This window comes from Podarcis vaucheri (genome assembly GCF_965113315.1).
Source record: "Podarcis vaucheri genome assembly, chromosome: 4".
NCBI lineage: Eukaryota > Metazoa > Chordata > Lepidosauria > Squamata > Lacertidae > Podarcis > Podarcis vaucheri.
In genome coordinates, this window is record NC_138762.1 from 17,951,504 (window position 1) to 17,969,367 (window position 17,864).

A 17,864-nucleotide genomic window follows, 5' to 3' on the forward strand; every position below is an offset into this window, starting at 1 on the left:
TATGTTTGCAGTGATAAGGAACCATCTGGATCCTTTGCAGCATTTTATGACTGATTTGCATAAGTAGCAGTTTAATAGCTAGAGGCCCACATATACCTAAGAGCACCTCCATGTAAGTCCCTGTAGTGGAGTTGAGGAACCTGTGGCCTCCATACACTGTTGGACTCCCAATTCTCATCAGCCCCATGTGCAGTGATAAGAGCTCATTGGCATTGGAGTTCAGTAGCATCTGGGGGTGCCCCACTCCTGGCATGGGAAGCGAAGGATGTGACCTAGGGAAGACTTGGTCTTCCTAGTCAGAAACAAACCACACTTTCAGAAACCAAAGCCACAACTGTTCTTCGAAATTCACACTTCTCTTCACATTGCATTGCAGTTCTCCAGGCTAGTAAAGCACACAGATATGTACATGTTAGCAGAAAGTGTTCTATTTTTGCTATTCTTCTTCTTCTTCTTCCCCACCCATCTGGCTGGGATATAAAATGCATTATGTTAGGGGAAATATCTTAGCAAAAGTCTGTAATTGCTGGTGAAAATTTAAAAATGCGTTATAATTGGGATAATTGGTTAGCAAAAATCTGTATATTTGGCAAATTTGCACACAAATGTGTGTATATTGTGAAACATTCAGTGATGAATTTTCATGAGGAGAGGACTTAAAAACAAACAAAAAAACTACAAACTGATGCAGAAATGTGAATGAAGAACCAAATTTAAGGCTGGAGAAATAGAAACCGAGGGAAACGGATATTGACAGAGTCACCCATCCCTGCTTGGGAGTCCGAAGTGCTGTTTCAGCACTTCCAATTTTCACAGTTGTGTTTGGCAAACTGTACTTTGCTCCTGTTTGGCTTGCACTCATACAGCAACACACAGCTGACTGATGAAAGAGAAACAAGTGCACGTCTGCTTCTTGAAGTTGCTTGTCTGTTGTCCACATTCACACGTATGCTTCCAGCAAGCGTAGTTTTCTCCAGCAGTACCTCTGTAGTTTCTGCACTGCCTACCCAGTTTACGCCCCACATGGGTCTGTTGTGGGGACAGTACAGATGCAAATTACTTTGTCACTGCAGTGAACAGAGTCTAAAGAAAGTAACAGCCAACAGAGGCCTAAAATCAAAGGGGTGCTCCCTCCTCCTTTTTTGGTGATAAAATATCACTGACAATTCACTCTCCTTTAATTCACCCCAAAATGTGTTATCCTTAGTGTAGGTGTGACTACATCCCTAATTAAAAATTATCTACCTTGCTGTGAATTGGGAGTGGGCAATATGTGGTTCTTCAGATGTTGCTGAGCTCTCAGGTCCTACCAACCCCTGGCTAACATGGTCAGTGGTCAAGGATGATGGGAGTTGTAGTTCAACAACATCTGGGAGTTCAAAGGTTGCCCACCCCTGCTCCATATAGACATCAGAACAATCCCATCAGTACAAATAAGCAAGCCTAGCAGGCATTTTGCTACAACTTGCTCTTATGCAGAATCAAAGTGGGAGATTTTTTTGCAGACAAACAAAAGAACCCTCATAAAAAAACCCCACATTCGTATGCATTCTATGCAGCAGGCAAAAATGTATTGAGATGTATAATTAAAACCCTTTTCTTAACATATACACTGTGTGTATGCACAAAGGAAAATAAACCAGTGGGAACAAGCATTCTGCAGCTGGTGGTGACAGACAAAGACTCTCTGCACAATGGACCCCCTTTCACCTTTTCCATCTTGACGGGTAATGAAGGCGAAGAGTTTGCATTGGACCAGCAAGGCATCTTACGATCTGCAGTCGTCTTCAAGTACAGGGAAGCAACTGAATATGTGCTCTGCATTCAGGTACTGTTCTCTTCGTATACAAAAGCGTTGGGGAACAGTTCTCATGGCAAACTGTCGTCCTCTCATTAGGCCTGTGTGCCATCTTTCTGATTTCACCCCCTTGTACTGTGCACAAAATTGTGTATTTTATTACCCACATTTAATTCTGTAGAGATGGCTAATTAACCAGATACCTTACAAAACCGTTCACGTTAAATCGAATTTGGGAGCTGATTAACATTAATGATGCAGGATTTTAATTATTGTTGTTGTTGTCACACATGTAGGCAAAGCCACTGTTTTACTGTGTAAGCAGGAAGGACCAGAACTCTGCTGCCAAAAAGAGCATGCATTTTGCAAATGTTCCCTGATCTAATTACATAAAAGGGACAGAGATCACACAGGCTGTTAGGCCTCTGTGTATACATCCTGTTTTGCAATCTGCATATGCAATCTGCCCATTTGGAAAGAGGGTAATCCAGGTAATCTTTGCAAAAATAGTAAGGGTCCAGGGGAACTGTACACTCGCTACCCTCCAACCCAAACTATTGAGGGGAAGATGAATTTCTCATGAATTTCTCCCAGGTTCCAGTTCCAACAATTCAGGAAGAGTCATAACACAATCCTAAGCGTGAAATGCAGGTACTCGTAATTAATTCCCACTGAGTTTGCTGAGTCTCACTTCCTAGTAAGTGTATTTAGGATTGTAGCCTTGGGTCAAGTTTCAAAGCTAATGTGGGCTGCACAATGAACACTGACAGAGAAACTTGGCAGATTTACCTGTGCATGTGTGTTTCCTTATTATTTTAAAACTGTTTATTTGGGATCAGAGTTTGTACTGCAAAGACTCTGCAGTTCTTCCAGAAAATGGAGTGCTCGGATCTTCATTGACCATTATTTGAAGTAACAGTGTGTTTTGTTTTGCAATTTTATCATGCATCAAACTAGGCAAAGGATTCTGGAAAACCTCAGCAGGTATCTCACACCTATATCCAAATCCGGGTCATCGAAGAAAGTATCCACAAGCCAACAGCCATCCCTCTGGAGATTTTTATTGTCACTATGGAAGACGACTTCCCAGGAGGCGTCATCGGGAAGATACACGCGACGGACCAAGACATGTACGACATCCTCACGTACGGCCTGAAGTCCGAGCAGAAAAGTTTGTTCAAGGTCAACAACCACGATGGGAAGATCATTGCCCTGGGCGGGTTGGATAGCGGGAAGTACATCCTGAATGTATCGGTCAGCGACGGGAGGTTCCAGGTGCCCATGGACGTGACAGTCCACGTGGAGCAGCTGATGCAGGAGATGCTTCAGAACACGGTCACCATCCGTTTCGAGAACGTCTCCCCCGAGGATTTTGTGGGGCTCCATATGCACGGCTTCAGGCGCACCCTGCGCAACGCCGTGCTCACCCAGAAGCAAGACAGCTTGCACATCATCAGTATTCAGCCCGTGGCAGGCACCAACCAGCTCGACATGCTGTTCGCGGTTCAGATGCACACGGGCGGCTTCTATAAGCCTGCCTACTTGATTCAGAAGCTCACCAATGCAAGGCGACACTTGGAAAATGTGATCCGCGTCTCAGCTATACTGGAGAAGAATTGCTCAGGATTGGATTGTCAGGAGCAGCACTGCGAGCAAAGCCTGTCTATTGATTCCCATTCCCTGATGACCTACAGCACAGCGCGGATTAGTTTTGTGTGTCCCCGATTCTTCCGAAACGTGCGCTGCTCTTGTAATGGTGAGTGGTCTCTCCTGCCCCCCTCTCTTCTGCCGCCACCAATCCCATTCCTCCCCGTCCTCACACCAGAGCATAGTTTTTATTTCTCTAACGCCAGCCAGTTCCATTCAGTTAGTTTAAAAAGAGCTTTTGGAAAATGTACAGCTGAGAATCGATTTCTCACGCTCATCAGGAATGGCTTGCGTTTATTGATGTCAAATGGGAGCCGGTGAACCTTGACCTCCGTGGAACAAAGCTGTCCAAAGTTTCCAGGGGCAGGCCAGTCAGAGGGATCCGTAAACCTCGTGCCACGAAGAAAGGTTATAGGGCTTTCTAGCCGAATCTGGGGGGGCATGAAGGGTGGCTGTGTAAGAACAGCCCCAGACTGTATTCAGTATTTTCAAATAGAAGGTGACATTTGACCCAAGTGATAAAGTTAAAAAGGGCTTGTATCATTCCCTTTTTTTTTTTTTGCTGGAGTAATGAAAACCAAAAAAGCATTTCATTAAGTAATTGGTAGCAAAGGAGTGTTTTTGACCTTCTTTTTCAGCCTGTGCTCAATGCTATGCTAAGGATGTAGCTCCTCCCCCCCTTTAATAAACCACCTTGTGAGATTGTGATCTGAAACTTTTGTACCATTCTTGAAGGGGGTGTGGTTATCATTGCCGCGGAATACTGCACATTTGCTTTCTGTTAAAATTAGGCACCATTTACGTACGTGCCACAGTTTTGGGGTGCTGCTTCTTTTTTATAGAATTGACACTCCGGGGCGTGAGCATCACAGGGAGGTGAGGCTTGGAAACATACCCACAAAAAATGACTCGTTCATCTGCAGGAAAATGTTGCTAGCTTGGTGGGATCTGGCAGAGAAGGGACCAAGAGCTCTGTCTTCCCTCCAGTAATTTTCTGTACCTTGGGTTATATACGCTTCAGGTTACAGACTCCACTAATCCAGAAATAGTACCTCGGGTTAAGAGCTTTGCTTCAGGATGAGAACAGAAATCGTGCTCTGGCAGCACGGCGGCAGCAGGAGGCCCCATTAGCTAAAGTGGTGCTTTAGGCTAAGAACAGTTTCAGGTTAAGAACGGACCTACAGAACGAATTAAGTTCTTAACCCGAGGTACCACTGTATTTCTGTGCTGGGCATGGAGAAGAGAGCTTCTCTGCTCTGACAGCCCACTCAGTTTCCATGCTGGACACAGCGGAAGGATGGAGTGCTCCTTCCCAACCACACTTCTAGTTGCTGTGAATCACTATTGGAGAGAGCGTCATTGCACTCAGATCCTGTTTGTGGGCTTCCCATAGGCATGTGGTTGGTGGGCTGCTAGACTAGGTGGGCTTTGGGTCTGTGCATTATTACCTTGCTCACTCACCTGCATGGAATTCCATGCACTCACCTACATGCAATTCCTTATCCCCCTGTGGCTCCCAGGTGAGTGTATAAATCCAAGGCTACAGGTCTGATAAATAAATGGTCAGCTTGCAGCTCAAGAAATGTGGAGCAGAAGCAAGCAACATTCTTGAAATTTGTATTTTACTTGGAATGCTATTCCCACTGGCAGATGCCATGGTTATTCACTATTTATTCAGGCCAGCTGTGCAGCAGTTTTACCTAGTTTACCTTGATTAGCAAACTGAGTTATCAAAACACCGCGTAGTCCGAAAGACAGGAAAGCAAGGGTTTGGGCATCTCCAGGGGTTTGGAACTTTGATTCAGGTTGGACAGCATCCAGATATGTAGGTGGTTCTGTCCAAATCTTTAGGCTAAAGTTTAATTTTTAAGTCTTCTGAACTAATCCCACCGACTGTAATGAAATTTTTTCAGAAGCATGTTTACCCAGCCAGATGCCTCAGTGAGACTGGGTCCAGTGCTTTTGTTTCCCCTCTCTGGTAATGTTAATGTCCATAAGGTAGGGTTTTCGCCTGCATCCAAAGAAGTAAACAAAATGTGACTTAAAATGTGTTCATCTTACCAGAAACAATTACCGTATTTTTTGCTCTATAAGACTCACTTTTCCCCTCCTAAAAAGTAAGGGGAAATATGTGCGTGTCTTATGGAGTGAATGCAGGCTGCGCAGCTATCCCAGAAGCCAGAACAGCAAGAGGGATTGCTGCTTTCACTGCGCAGCGATCCCTCTTGCTGTTCTGGCTTCTGAGATTCAGAATATTTTTTTTCTTGTTTTCCTCCTCCAAAAACACAGTCTTGTGGTCTGGTGCGTCTTATAGAGCGAAAAATACGGTAAATCCTGTGGATCTTGCACATCATTGCTGTTGGTTATATTCCCTTTCAACCAGTGATTAATGGTGAAATGCAAGGCCTTTTCTTAATAAAATTTTCATGTCCGATACCTAGTTCCCACCCACCCCACTTACGGGCATGCCTCATACCCAGGGAGCCCATGCAGTATTGTCTAGTTATGGTATTGTTTAATGTTGCTCTGCAGATGTCATTAGACTTTCAGGTCCCATCATTTCTGATCATGCTGACTGAAGCAATTGCAAGTTCGAGTCCCAACAAAATTGGGTCACAGGCTCCACAGCCTCTGCTTTTAGAGACTTACGGTTTTGGTGGTTAAGAGTTTTCTTCTCCCACCAACAATTCTGAGAGCCATAGTTAGAAGGGAGAATTCATGGTGGTGGAAACTAAGGAGTCAGTAATGTGACATTGATGTAACCGTTCAGGAACTTTGCTGACACTGTAACACAGTATACAATATAGTTTAAATACCAGTTGTCACAAGTCAGTATTAGCATTGACAGAATGTCACTCTAAAGCATGACAGCAGTTAGTTTTCCTGTCTGGAAAATAAAATATAAGATGCGACCGGGGCTAGGGCAGAGGGAGAAAGCAGTGCTTTGGGTTTCCGAGTCTTATTTTCTAGCTTGACACTCTGAAAGAAGCAATCAGTAGCTTGAACCTTACACTCCACTACAACTCCAGTAATCTAATAATAAGCATCCAGTTTTGAAAAGTGATTGGTGTTCCTGTTCCTGCTGGTAGGCTGTGTCTGCACATGACATAATAGCCAAATCTCTTAATAATAATATTTAGCAAAAGGCACTTCCTAGGTGTTCAGAGCACTTTATATAGACTGTCTTAGTAATCCTCACAACAGCGCAGCAGTGTGGATCAGTAGTATTGGTTTTCTCCGTCTTATCGTCACTGTGAATATTTGGGGCTGAGCTGAGATTTTGTGCAGGGAGTTTGCAGCTCACCCCACAGTATCGCACCAGCTCTGACATGGCGTGGCGTGCAAAGAACAGTTGACATACTGAGCCTGAAGCGATCTACCTTTGGGTGATGTAGCAGGCACACCAGTTTTGGCACCATGTAGATGCTGCCATCATGATAATAGCATTTGCTTACACATCAGTATGTATCCACGATGGTGGGTGGATTCTGCACTGCCCAGTTGAGCGTCAATGCATATCCATGTAAATCCAGGAAAATGGATCCATGGAGTCATCACCATGTTGTCAGGCAGTCGTTTCTTTACTAACAAAGGTGACGTTGTCCAGAGTCGCTCCAGTTCTAGCTAGATTTCATGGTCCTGCGGCAATGACATGTTTTGACCACAGTTTATTGGCGCTTTGCTGTTTTAACAACATCATTCTCTGGTTTTAGTGTGTAGTGCATATGGACCTTCTCTATACTCCTTCTTCACGTTTGCCTTGTGTCCAGTTTCCTGCATTTTCACAGTTCCAAATCATGTACCTGTGTGGAAAGCAATCTACACCATGTGTTTTGCTTTGTGCATTCATATGATCTTATTTGTAATGGTAGCCAGCGCCCAATCCATGTCAAACTGATAAAAAAAACTTCACAACTTTCTGCAGACATCTGAAGGCAGCCCTGTATCGGGAAGTTCTTAATGGTTGACATTTTGCTGTGTTTTTGTTATGTTGGAAGATCCTCAGAGTGGCTGGGGCAACCCAGTCAAATGGGTGGGGTATAAGTAATAAGTGATTATTATGAAGGAAAACTCAGATGAAGCACTCGGTTGTTCAGTTGGTGGTGGCCATAGTGATCACCACCATGGAAAATATGTTGAAAAGACAACACCTAAATCTGCAAGTATTGTCAGGGTTGAACACTGATTCTGGTATTTTGCCATAGCAGCCTTAGATGGAAAGGAAATCCATCTTCCCATTCCACCTCATTGTAGTAGCTCAAAGATTTTAGGGACGCATTTGCAACCTGCATATATTCCCATTTGATATTTGAATTTAATTTCATTTTCCAAACACACAAAAATATGCACAGCAATCAAACATAAATATGTGTAGACTGGTGGATAAACTTAAAAGCATAGCATAATAAATAAAATAAATTAGTTATATCTGGGCCTTATTTTGCCAGACCCTAACCCTACTAAAAAGATTCCATCCCAACAAATAAAATCATTGAGTGACAGCCAGCGAAGTCCTACTCAGAGCAGACCTACTGACATCAGTGGGTCTACTCTGAGTAGGACCACTCATTCGATATCACTCATCTTCTTTTATCCCAGCTTAACCTCACAGCAGACCTTGGGGTAGCTTAAGCTGAGATATCCTGACTTGCCTACTGGAGTGTGATGAATAATAATAATAATAATAATAATAATAATAATTTATTATTTGTACCCCGCCCATCTGGCTGGGTTTCCCCAGCCACTCTGGGCGGCTTCCACAGAAACCAAAAAAAACATTAAAATATCATACATTAAAAGCTTCCCTGAATAGGGCCGCCTTAAGATGTTTTCTGAATGTCAGGTAGTTTTCCATCACCTTGACATCCGATGGGAGGGCATTCCACAGGGCGGGCGCCACCACCGAAAAGGCCCTCTGCCTGGTTCCCTGTAGCTTCGCTTCTCGCAATGAGGGAACCGCCAGAAGGCCCTCGGCGCTGGACCTCAGTGTCCGGGCAGAACGATGGGGGTGGAGACGCTCCTTCAGGTATACTGGGCCGAAGCCGTTTAGGGCTTTAAAGGTCAACACCAACACTTTGAATTGTGCTCGGAAACGTACTGGGAGCCAATGTAGGTCTTTCAAGACCGGTGTTATGTGGTCTCGGCGGCCGCCCCCAGTCACCAGTCTAGCTGCCGCATTCTGGATTAGTTGTAGTTTCCGAGTCACCTTCAAAGGTAGCCCCACGTAGAGCGCATTGCAGTAGTCCAAGCGGGAGATAACTAGAGCATGCACCACTCTGGCCAGACAGTCAGCGGGCAGGTAGGGTCTCAGCCTGCGTACCAGGTGGAGTTGGTAGACAGCTGCCCTGGATACAGAATTGACCTGTGCCTCCATGGACAGCTGTGAGTCCAAAATGACTCCCAGGCTACGCACCTGGTCCTTCAGGGGCACAGTTACCCCATTCAGGACCAGGGAGTCCTCCACACCAGCCCGCCCCCTGTCCCCCAAAAACAGTACTTCTGTCTTGTCAGGATTCAACTTCAATCCATTAGCCGCCACACAGGAATTTTATTTCCTCACCTCTTCAATACAAGAACTCTGTGGCCACACAGGAATTTTATTTCCTCACCTCTTCAATACAAGATGAGGTTGAATCTACCCAGCGCACTACACTTGCTCTCCAACTAATTGTCACATTTATTCATTTATTCTAAAATCAGATGGATCCATCCCATCATATTAAAGAGACTTGATACATTGGCTGAACCTCTACTTTATATCTGTAGTCCAGAAGCACAGTCCTGTTCCTGTTCCCGCAGGGGAGTGTCATCTGTTTATTTGGGGGTTGCCTAGAGATTGTGTATTTGTGGGTTCTAATTGCGGGAAGAAACAAAGAACAGCGGGGGGCAGGGAGGATATGCTGGACTTCAGAGCAGAAACTCAAGCCTGGGCTATAAATCCCCAAAGGTGGATAATGTCCTGGTGAGTGCTTTAGTGGCTTTTGGTCCCTGCCATTGTGAAATCACCCTGAAAATGCATGTTAGCCAGGAGCAAGGCAATAAGACAAGATTTGTAGCTTGGGGCCCTTATATCCACAAAGGCAGACATAAAGAACCCTCTCCAGAGCTTCAATATTTTAAAAGTTTTGTGACAGCTATAAAATTCACCTACAGAAGCTTGAATAAAAAGTTGAAATGCCTGTAGTTTATCTGTCAGGACCGCTCTTACAGTTTGATGGGAACGCTGGCTTGCGCTGAATAGTGGCTTTGTGCAAGGACTAGGCAGCAGTGCCAGAGCTGGAGCGGCGTCACAGTATTGGCAGAACGGGATGGAGCCATCCTATGTGACCCTGGTTGCTTGGCGGAAAACACCTCTTGACGATTAAAAATAAGAAAAGAAAAGAATCGGAAGAAGCACACGATAGCACTAGCAGTTGTGGCTCCTGGCATTTGCACTTAGGTGCCCTTCTGCTTTTGCCACAGTGCTGCAGTCGTGACAGAGGCCCGGGGTAACTGCTGATTTAATTAAACCCTAGTTCTGCCATCGCATCCTAGCACCAGCTCGTTGTGCGCAAGCTGGGACTACCTTGCCGAAAAGAGCCCAAATGTATATCCAACCCGGCAGCAGAGCACACATTTTGGATGCAGATTTTATTTATTATATTCGTTCAGCACATTTTATAGCCCCTGTCAGTTTAGGGGAGGCCAATAAGCTGCCTAGCTAGGCAGGGTTGCTCTACAGCCTGGGCTCCCAAACTTGGGTCTGCAGCTGTTTTGGGAGTACAGTTCCTATCATTGCTGACCACTGATCCTAATAGCTAGGAATGATGGGTGTTGCAGTACAGAAATAGCTGGAGACCCAAGTTTGGGAAACCCTGCTCTGCCGCCTACAAGACATCACAGCCCTGGGAACAGTTCTACCTTAGTGGCTTGCCACTCATCCTAAAGTTCATGGTTCCAGCCCTGGTAGCTCCTGACAATGGGTACGTCTGCCGCTGGGCAGCTGATAAATGGATCTGTTTTGTGTTGACTCAGTTCAGCAACCTAAATGTCATTTGCTTCCTTGGAGAATCGGGAGGCTCATCACAAAAGTGTCGGAAAATAGTCACCTTGAGCATCTCAACCAACTACAGGAACCTTTTCAGTCACATACCCATGTGTATCTTGGGCTGATTGAGGGTTTATGACCCATTTGTAGTTCAGCCAAAGTATCGGTGAGTTTCTTTGGGGTGTTTTTTGGCTGGTGTGTAGGGTTGTGGTTCACTTGGGGTCTTGCTACTGTAGGATCTGAAGGCCTCTGCCATCACAGAGATTACCTGAGACAGTTTGCCTGCACACCTGTCAGTTTATATGAACTTTGTAGCTCAGGCCCACACACCTTGTGCCTCATCAAACAGAACACAGCCCGTGAGCCGTGAGTGAAAGGCCAGCAAGAGTTTGACATCACACACCCACACACTGCTGTTTGTGCTGCCTGCCTAGGCCCGGAATGCCCTAGTGCATGACTGGTGAGCTGTGTTTGGCTTGCTGGGTCATGCAGGCCTGTCGCATTAAATTATAAGCTTCTTCCCACATGTCTCTGGGCTTCAGGGGGAGTTTATTCTGCCTAGAGTGGGAATCAGCCGAAACATGGCAAAGATTGATTACAAGGCTGTGTATTGATTTTATTGCTTGGTGTCAGAGATTTCACCAGAGGTTAAAAGGTTGTGAAAACATGCGGTGCCTTGTTCCAAACTCTCCGCAGGGTTGTCTTCCAACAAGCTTATGTATATTCATGAGTCCTGCAGCTTTTTTGCCCAAGTGACTTGTCTATCTGTCAGCCGCGGAGAGGCTTGTTGAAAATTATCGCCTGACATGACATAAAATTTAATTGTGTTCTGAGGACAAATAACCTGTGCATACAGATCTCTGCGCAAGTGCCTAGGCGATACATAGATACATTGAAAGAGCCAGTGGAATCAGATGGACAATTGGGAACTCCAGAAGATACTATTTCAACTGCTTTGCAATTTTTAGCAGAGCCTTATATCACTGCAGCCAAGTTATCCACGCATTTTAGAATACACATAAAAACAACAAAATAGAATAAGGATTTCCTCCAGCCCTGAAAGAGAAGCCATGATTTTTAAAAGAAGCAAGCAGGATAGGAAGAAAATAACCTTGAAATGAGAATGTGAAATAACAGGATAAATGATTCCATGACTGCCGTACTATGTGCTCAAGGTATGAAAAGCTTCACCTGCTGATTTTTTGCAACTCAAGACGGTTTAACAGCAGGTGTGGAGAACCTGTGGCCTTCCAGATGTCGTGGGTTCCAACACCCATCAGTCCCAGCCGGATGGCCAGTGGTGAAGGATGATGGGAGTTGTAGTCTAGAAACACCTGAATGGCCACAGGTTGCCTCCCTCTGTGCTGTTGACACAGGAGCAGGCTGGCAGTCTTACCTGCCACCGGCATCCTCTGAGCCAAATATGGTCTCCTGAACTGGTAATATTTGGCCCCACAATGGCTAACTCTAAACGCAAAAGAGGGGAGAAGATTAATATTATTTGGGGCAATGGAAAGTGAGTACAGTCATACCTCATGTTACGTTTGCTTCATGTTACGTTCTTTCAGGTTGCGTCCCGCGGAAACCCGGAAGTACCAGAAAGGGTTACTTGTGGGTTTTGCCGCATGCGCACATGCACTAAATCGCGCCACGCACCTGTGCAGATAAGGCGCTTCAGGTTGCGCTCTTTTCATGTTGCGAACGGGCCTCTGAAACGGATCCCGTTCACAACCAGAGGTACCACTGTATATACTCAATGGGAGGAGACAGCATGTTGGACATTTTCCATTTCAGATTCATCCTCTGGCCGGACAGCTTGCTTGTCAAGGCTTTTTGTTGTTATGATGGAAGCCTCCATAATATGAAGGTGTCCTACACAGTGCCATAAACTTAAGACCAAGCCTGGTATAAGATTTTCCATTGTGGCTCGTATATTCCCATATCGCACTCAGCACTGTACATTGTTTGTAAGAATTTCCACGCATCGTTTTGCACGGCGGTGGCAAGGCAGGGCCCTTTGAGCTGTTTTATTCCTTCAAGACCTAGCAAGCAAATATTTGACAAAGTGAGAGGAGCGCCCGGAAAGATTAAATTGACCGCAATGCACTGTAGATCAAGCACAGGCATTTACGGGTTGCTGCCGTATTTGTAGGCAGGCCGTGTCCACTTAGAAGCCTACAGTAATAATTTTTCTGTTTCCAGGAAAAGACCTACGATGCAAAGTAATTGGAGCTATGCCTCGAGCAACACCATGCTTCCCTTGTGGTGAAGTGCATTAGGGACTCACTGTCTGTGATAACTACAAGGAGTCTTTGCCCCCGTACAAGTTCACTGTGTCCTTTATACTCTGTAAATAAGACTTGGGAGCCAAATAAATGAGATGGTCAGAGAATCCTGATTTGGCTGAGACTAACAGAGATTGCTTTAATTGCAACAGGAAGGAGTTGTTCTTCCTGAATTCGTTTTAAGATACCACACATGCACATACCATGTTTAGATATTATAGCCAGATGAACAGACAGACAAACGCATTTAACTGTGGCTCAAGCTATGGTCAGAAGGAGAATTGCAGCCAAAATTTTGCAGGAGAACATGGTTGTTTTGAAAACAGAACTTTCAGGGTTCCACAATGCCCTCTGTGTATACTTTTGTGCTGTTTTTCTTAGTTTACAGCCTTGGTCAGCTAATGGTTCAGAGCCTTTTCTCCTCAAACTTCCACATTCTTGCTAACCACATGATATCACATAGCCAACATGTTGATATAATGCTTCCATCTTATCAGTCATATTTGGCTTTGTGACGGTGCCCCATAGCTTCAGACTCAGCTGGATGGCAACACCAGTTCAGAGTGAGGGCAATAAATAATTGCTGTCGCTTAGAATTAGTGGGTTTTTTGTGGGGGGGGGGCGCAAGGCAGGCACTTGCCCCTGGCACAATCCTCCCTGAAAGATCTCTGAAAGGAACCACATTTCTTGGGACTCGAAAGCATCTGCAAAAAAATGTCCTTCCATTAGGGCTGAGTTTTGGATAGAATGAGATTTGCAAGCTGTGTTTTCAGATGGCCATGATTAGCAAAAACACTGGTAAAAGCACAACACTGCCTCATGGATAGTTCCAAAGAGGGAAGGACATAGAAATTCATCCAGAAGAGAGGAGGAAGGAGGGAAAAGTTGCTCACAATGTTGAAGAAGTGGAGTATGTGATCCCACAGTCGTGCATCTCAGAGATGCTCCAGTTACAAGATTTGTTGCAAGATTTGGATTAGCCAAGGTCCCGTCTGTAATAAGTGGGCCCTAAGACCCTGAATCCCACACCTTAAAATGAAATCTGAACAAAATTAGTGAAGCAGTAAAGAGTTTATTTAGTGCAATACGTTCTTGCAAGATCAGGTGTCCAAAGTAGGCACACCCCAGCTTTGGCAAAGCATAAGCTTATATTCCCTATACCCGAAGCGCAGATTCCCTCCCTTGTCTCCCCATTGGCTGGGTACTGCAAGGCTTACAGCCTATCATGACCGGCTAATTTCCCTGCTAACATTCCCGCCCCTGTTTACATCTCCCATTACTCTGATTTCAGCGCCCCTCTAGCCTTATTTATTATTCCCCTTATTTGGTCTATGTTCCTATGCAGTTACTTGCTAAGCCAAGCAAAAATAACCACATCTTGACCACAAGTTCTAAACATCTCCAGTTATGAGAAGTGAGTCAACCTAGACTGCAGGTGTCTTGTCGATAACTGTTATAACCTCATTCTGGCCACGTGCTCTAAACCTTTCTAGTTATCAGATGTAAATCGATCTGAACTAATATCTGTTTAAAGGTAAAGGGACCCCTGACCATTAGGTCCAGTCATGATCGACTCTGGGGTTGCGGCGCTCATCTCGCTTTATTGGCCAAGGGAGCCAGCGTACAGCTTCCGGGTCATGTGGCCAGCATGACTAAGCCACTTCTGGCGAACCAGAGCAGCGCACGGAAACGCCGTTTACCTTCCCGCCAGAGCGGTACCTGTTTATCTACTTGCACTTTGACATGCTTTCAAACTGCTAGGTTGGCAGGAGCTGGGACTGAGCAACGGGAGCTCACCCCATCACGGGGATTCGAACTGCTGACCTTCTGATCGGCAAGTCCTAGGTTCTGTGGTTTAACCCACAGCGCCACCTGCGTCCCTAACATCTGTCTGGCTTGTTGCATTTGTGGTTTATGTGAAAAAGCAGCATCCTCATTCCTCGCACCATCTAACTCTTAAAATTCTGTAATTCCTCCAAAGAAGGTTTTTCCTTTATGTGATGGATAACGTAGCAGTATCTGTTTTCTTCTCAATTTGCAACAGGAGGATTGTGTCCAGGCTCTAGTGATCCCTGCACAGAGAAACCCTGTCCCGGAGATATGCAATGCGTGGGCTATGAAATCAACCGGAGGCCATTCATCTGCCAGTGCCCTCCTGGAAAGCTCGGGGAGTGCTCAGGTACACGCTCTGTTCTGTCGCACCATCAGGCATCACCCAAACCATCTTGGTTGTAGAAGTTCAATGCGGGTGAAAAGAGGGTTGGGGCAGCAATGAGCTTTACTGCTTTTCCAAGCTGGTTCTTGAGTCGGCCAGACTTTGCAAATGCAGCGTTTTTGCTAGGGCTGATGGGGATTTTAGTTCAAATCTATTTGGAGGGTGCCAGGTTAACAAAGGTCCATCAGAACACATGGCTGGTAGGCTGTATTCAGCTTGGCAAAACACAAGTTGTACAGGGCTTCCCCCCATGTACCAGCGCTAAAATAATAATAAAAATTGTTATCTGGTTTGTTCACTACAAATAGACCCGATTGCATTTTATGCATGGTAGTAATTCCTATCAAGAAACAACATTTCCCCCCTTATTAGTGAATTAATCTTCCTTAATGTAAGGTGCTTGTACAAGAGGGACAAGTTTTTAATCTATCAGAAGATGGGCTCTTCTTTTCTAAAAAAAATATTCTCCCTTATCAGCCTTGTTAGCTGTGCATCTTCCTTAATTAACTTTTTTTTCCCCTTTGGCAAGCGGTAGGATAATCTCCCAAGTCTTATTTCAAAATGTGTGTGTGTGTGTGTGTGTGTGTGTGTGTGTGTGTGTGTGTGTGTGTGTGTATGGCTTGTCTCTCTCTATTTTTGCCTCTTCTCCAAATGGTTTTTTCAGGACACACTTCCCTTAGCTTTGCTGGGAATAGTTACATCAAATACCGGGTTTCTGAAAATAGCAAGAAGGAGGAATTCAAGTTGGCGCTGCGTCTGCGGACTCTGCAAAGCAACGGGATTATTATGTACACCAGAGCAAATCCCTGTATAATTCTGAAGGTAATTAAAATAAGTTTATCTTTCCCTGCAGTTATTTTTCTTGATTATACGCTTCCCTCTCTTTGGGCTCCCACTGCTGGGAATGCTGCCCCCATTTTTAGCTGTGGATGCAGAAACTTTGGCGCTCTTGGGGCTTTTCTTTCTGTAGGATAATGAGGAACGAAACCACAGCTTCAGCAACAATGAGGGAACTGTCTCATTGTTTCTGATAGTCATGTTTCTATGGGGGGAGGGGAATGCTCCTGGGGGTGTAATAGGCTGTAGCAAGCCCAGGCGACTTATTCCGGCAATGCCTGTCAAAGCTGCCCTTAGTTACACAGGAAGCACCATCAGTCCACGTAGGTCAGTATTGTCCACACTGATTGGCAGAAGCTTTTCAAGGATTGACAGAAGACCTGGGGATTGAACCTGGGACCCTATACAAGGCAACCAGATACCCTACCACTGAACTACATCCCTTCCCCGAGGTTTGATCACCTGTGGCAGCGATTCCTAATTAGCTAAGCACGGTGGACCCCCTGCTTTTCAAAAGCCAAGCCATGAACTTTTGAAAAGGTTGATATCTCTGCTGTAGTTTTTGTTATGCAAATGGTGCCACCATACCCTCCCAACATGTCCCAGCGCAAAAATGGGGTGCATGTATTCTGGGCCCTCTCAAGAATGAGTGATAAAAAAATAGTCTGCCTTATCAGCCTTGTTAGCCGTCCATCTTCCTTAATTAACTTTTTCCCTCCCTTTGGCAAGCGGTAGCCTAATCTCCCAAGTCTTATTTCAAAATGTAAAAAATTTTATATATATATATATATATATATATATATATATATATATATATATGGAAAGACCCCATGGATCATCTAGCCCAACTCCCTGCAATGCGCCCATACGCAGATCAAATCCACAACCATGGCTTTATCAACACCATGCTCAAACTAACTGAGCTCACATGACCCACGTGAGAACACAGCCCCAAAAAACTGGATGCCCTGGACAGGGCCTTCTCGGTAGTGGTGCCCACCCTGTGGAACACCCATCAAATGTCAAGGAAATAAACAGCTATTTGAGTTTTAGAAGACATCATACCTTGGATCTCGAACGCCTTGTGGCTCCCGAACGATTGAAACGCAAAGTGAGTGTTCCGGTTTTCGACTGATTTTCGGAAGCCGAACATCCAGCACAGCTTCCTGCAGCCAATCAGAAGCTGCGGTTTGGTTTTCGAACGTTTTGGAAGTCAAATGGACTCCTGGAACAGATTCCGTTCGATTTCCAAGGCACAACTCCTATAGGGAAGCTTTTAATGTTTGATGTCTTAATGTGTTATTAATATTTTGTCAGGAGCCGCCCACTGGCTTGCCCAACACAGCCAGGTGGGCGGCATATAAATAATAAAAAATGTTGTTATTCCTGCTATAATAACAACAACAACAACAACAACAATAGTGTTGGGGAACTGCAAGGAGGTGGCTGCAAGGAAAAGAGCATTTCACTCCTTTTTGCTATTAAAGTTAGAATTCCCACCTCCCTTTTTACATGGGATCACACCAGTCCCATATTCCTGCAGATGGATTAGTTGCAGTTAATCTAGTTCAGTGAAATGCCTCTTCCTTCTGCCCCAGTTTTTCTACCTAAAAAGCACGGAGGAGCAATTCTGGAAGCCCATTTGCACAGAACTCTGTCCTTGCCGCCTTCAGAACTCTTGATCTGCATCCGACAGTGCAGGGCTAGCAGAACCTGTGTTCTCCTGTGGGAGTCAGAATGCACACTGAGTAAAATTCAATACTGAAAAGTGTGAGGCTGCCATACGTTACCCCCGTCAAGGTTCGCCTGAAACTCCCCTTGCTTCAGCTACAGGAAGCCTTGGATGTGATCCCAGGTGCAGCAGGAGCTGGAGAAAGTAATATTTTAATTAAACCTAACATTTCGCCCAAATGAACCTGAAATGCAATCCCACTAACTAAATATCCCCCTGGATGGATGGGCAGGCACCATTTTGTATTCATGAGCTGTGACTGCAGATGGACTTTGCAAGTCTAGAGAGGTCCCAAAAGGACCGTTTGATGGTTTCATTGCCTG

At 45.1% G+C, this 17,864-nt stretch overlaps 1 protein-coding gene across 10 annotated transcripts in view; it reads left to right on the plus strand.

The window, feature by feature from the left end:
- FAT3 (FAT atypical cadherin 3) overlaps positions 1-17,864 on the plus strand; it is a 460,237-nt gene that overhangs the window by 414,603 nt on the left and 27,770 nt on the right. For all 10 annotated transcript variants that reach the window (XM_082218934.1, XM_082218933.1, XM_082218936.1 and 7 more), the window contains 4 exons: positions 1,631-1,828; positions 2,756-3,554; positions 14,802-14,936; positions 15,637-15,794. In XM_082218934.1, the coding sequence (XP_082075060.1) occupies positions 1,631-1,828; positions 2,756-3,554; positions 14,802-14,936; positions 15,637-15,794 (1,290 nt within the window). The remainder of the gene's footprint in view (positions 1-1,630; positions 1,829-2,755; positions 3,555-14,801; positions 14,937-15,636; positions 15,795-17,864) is intronic.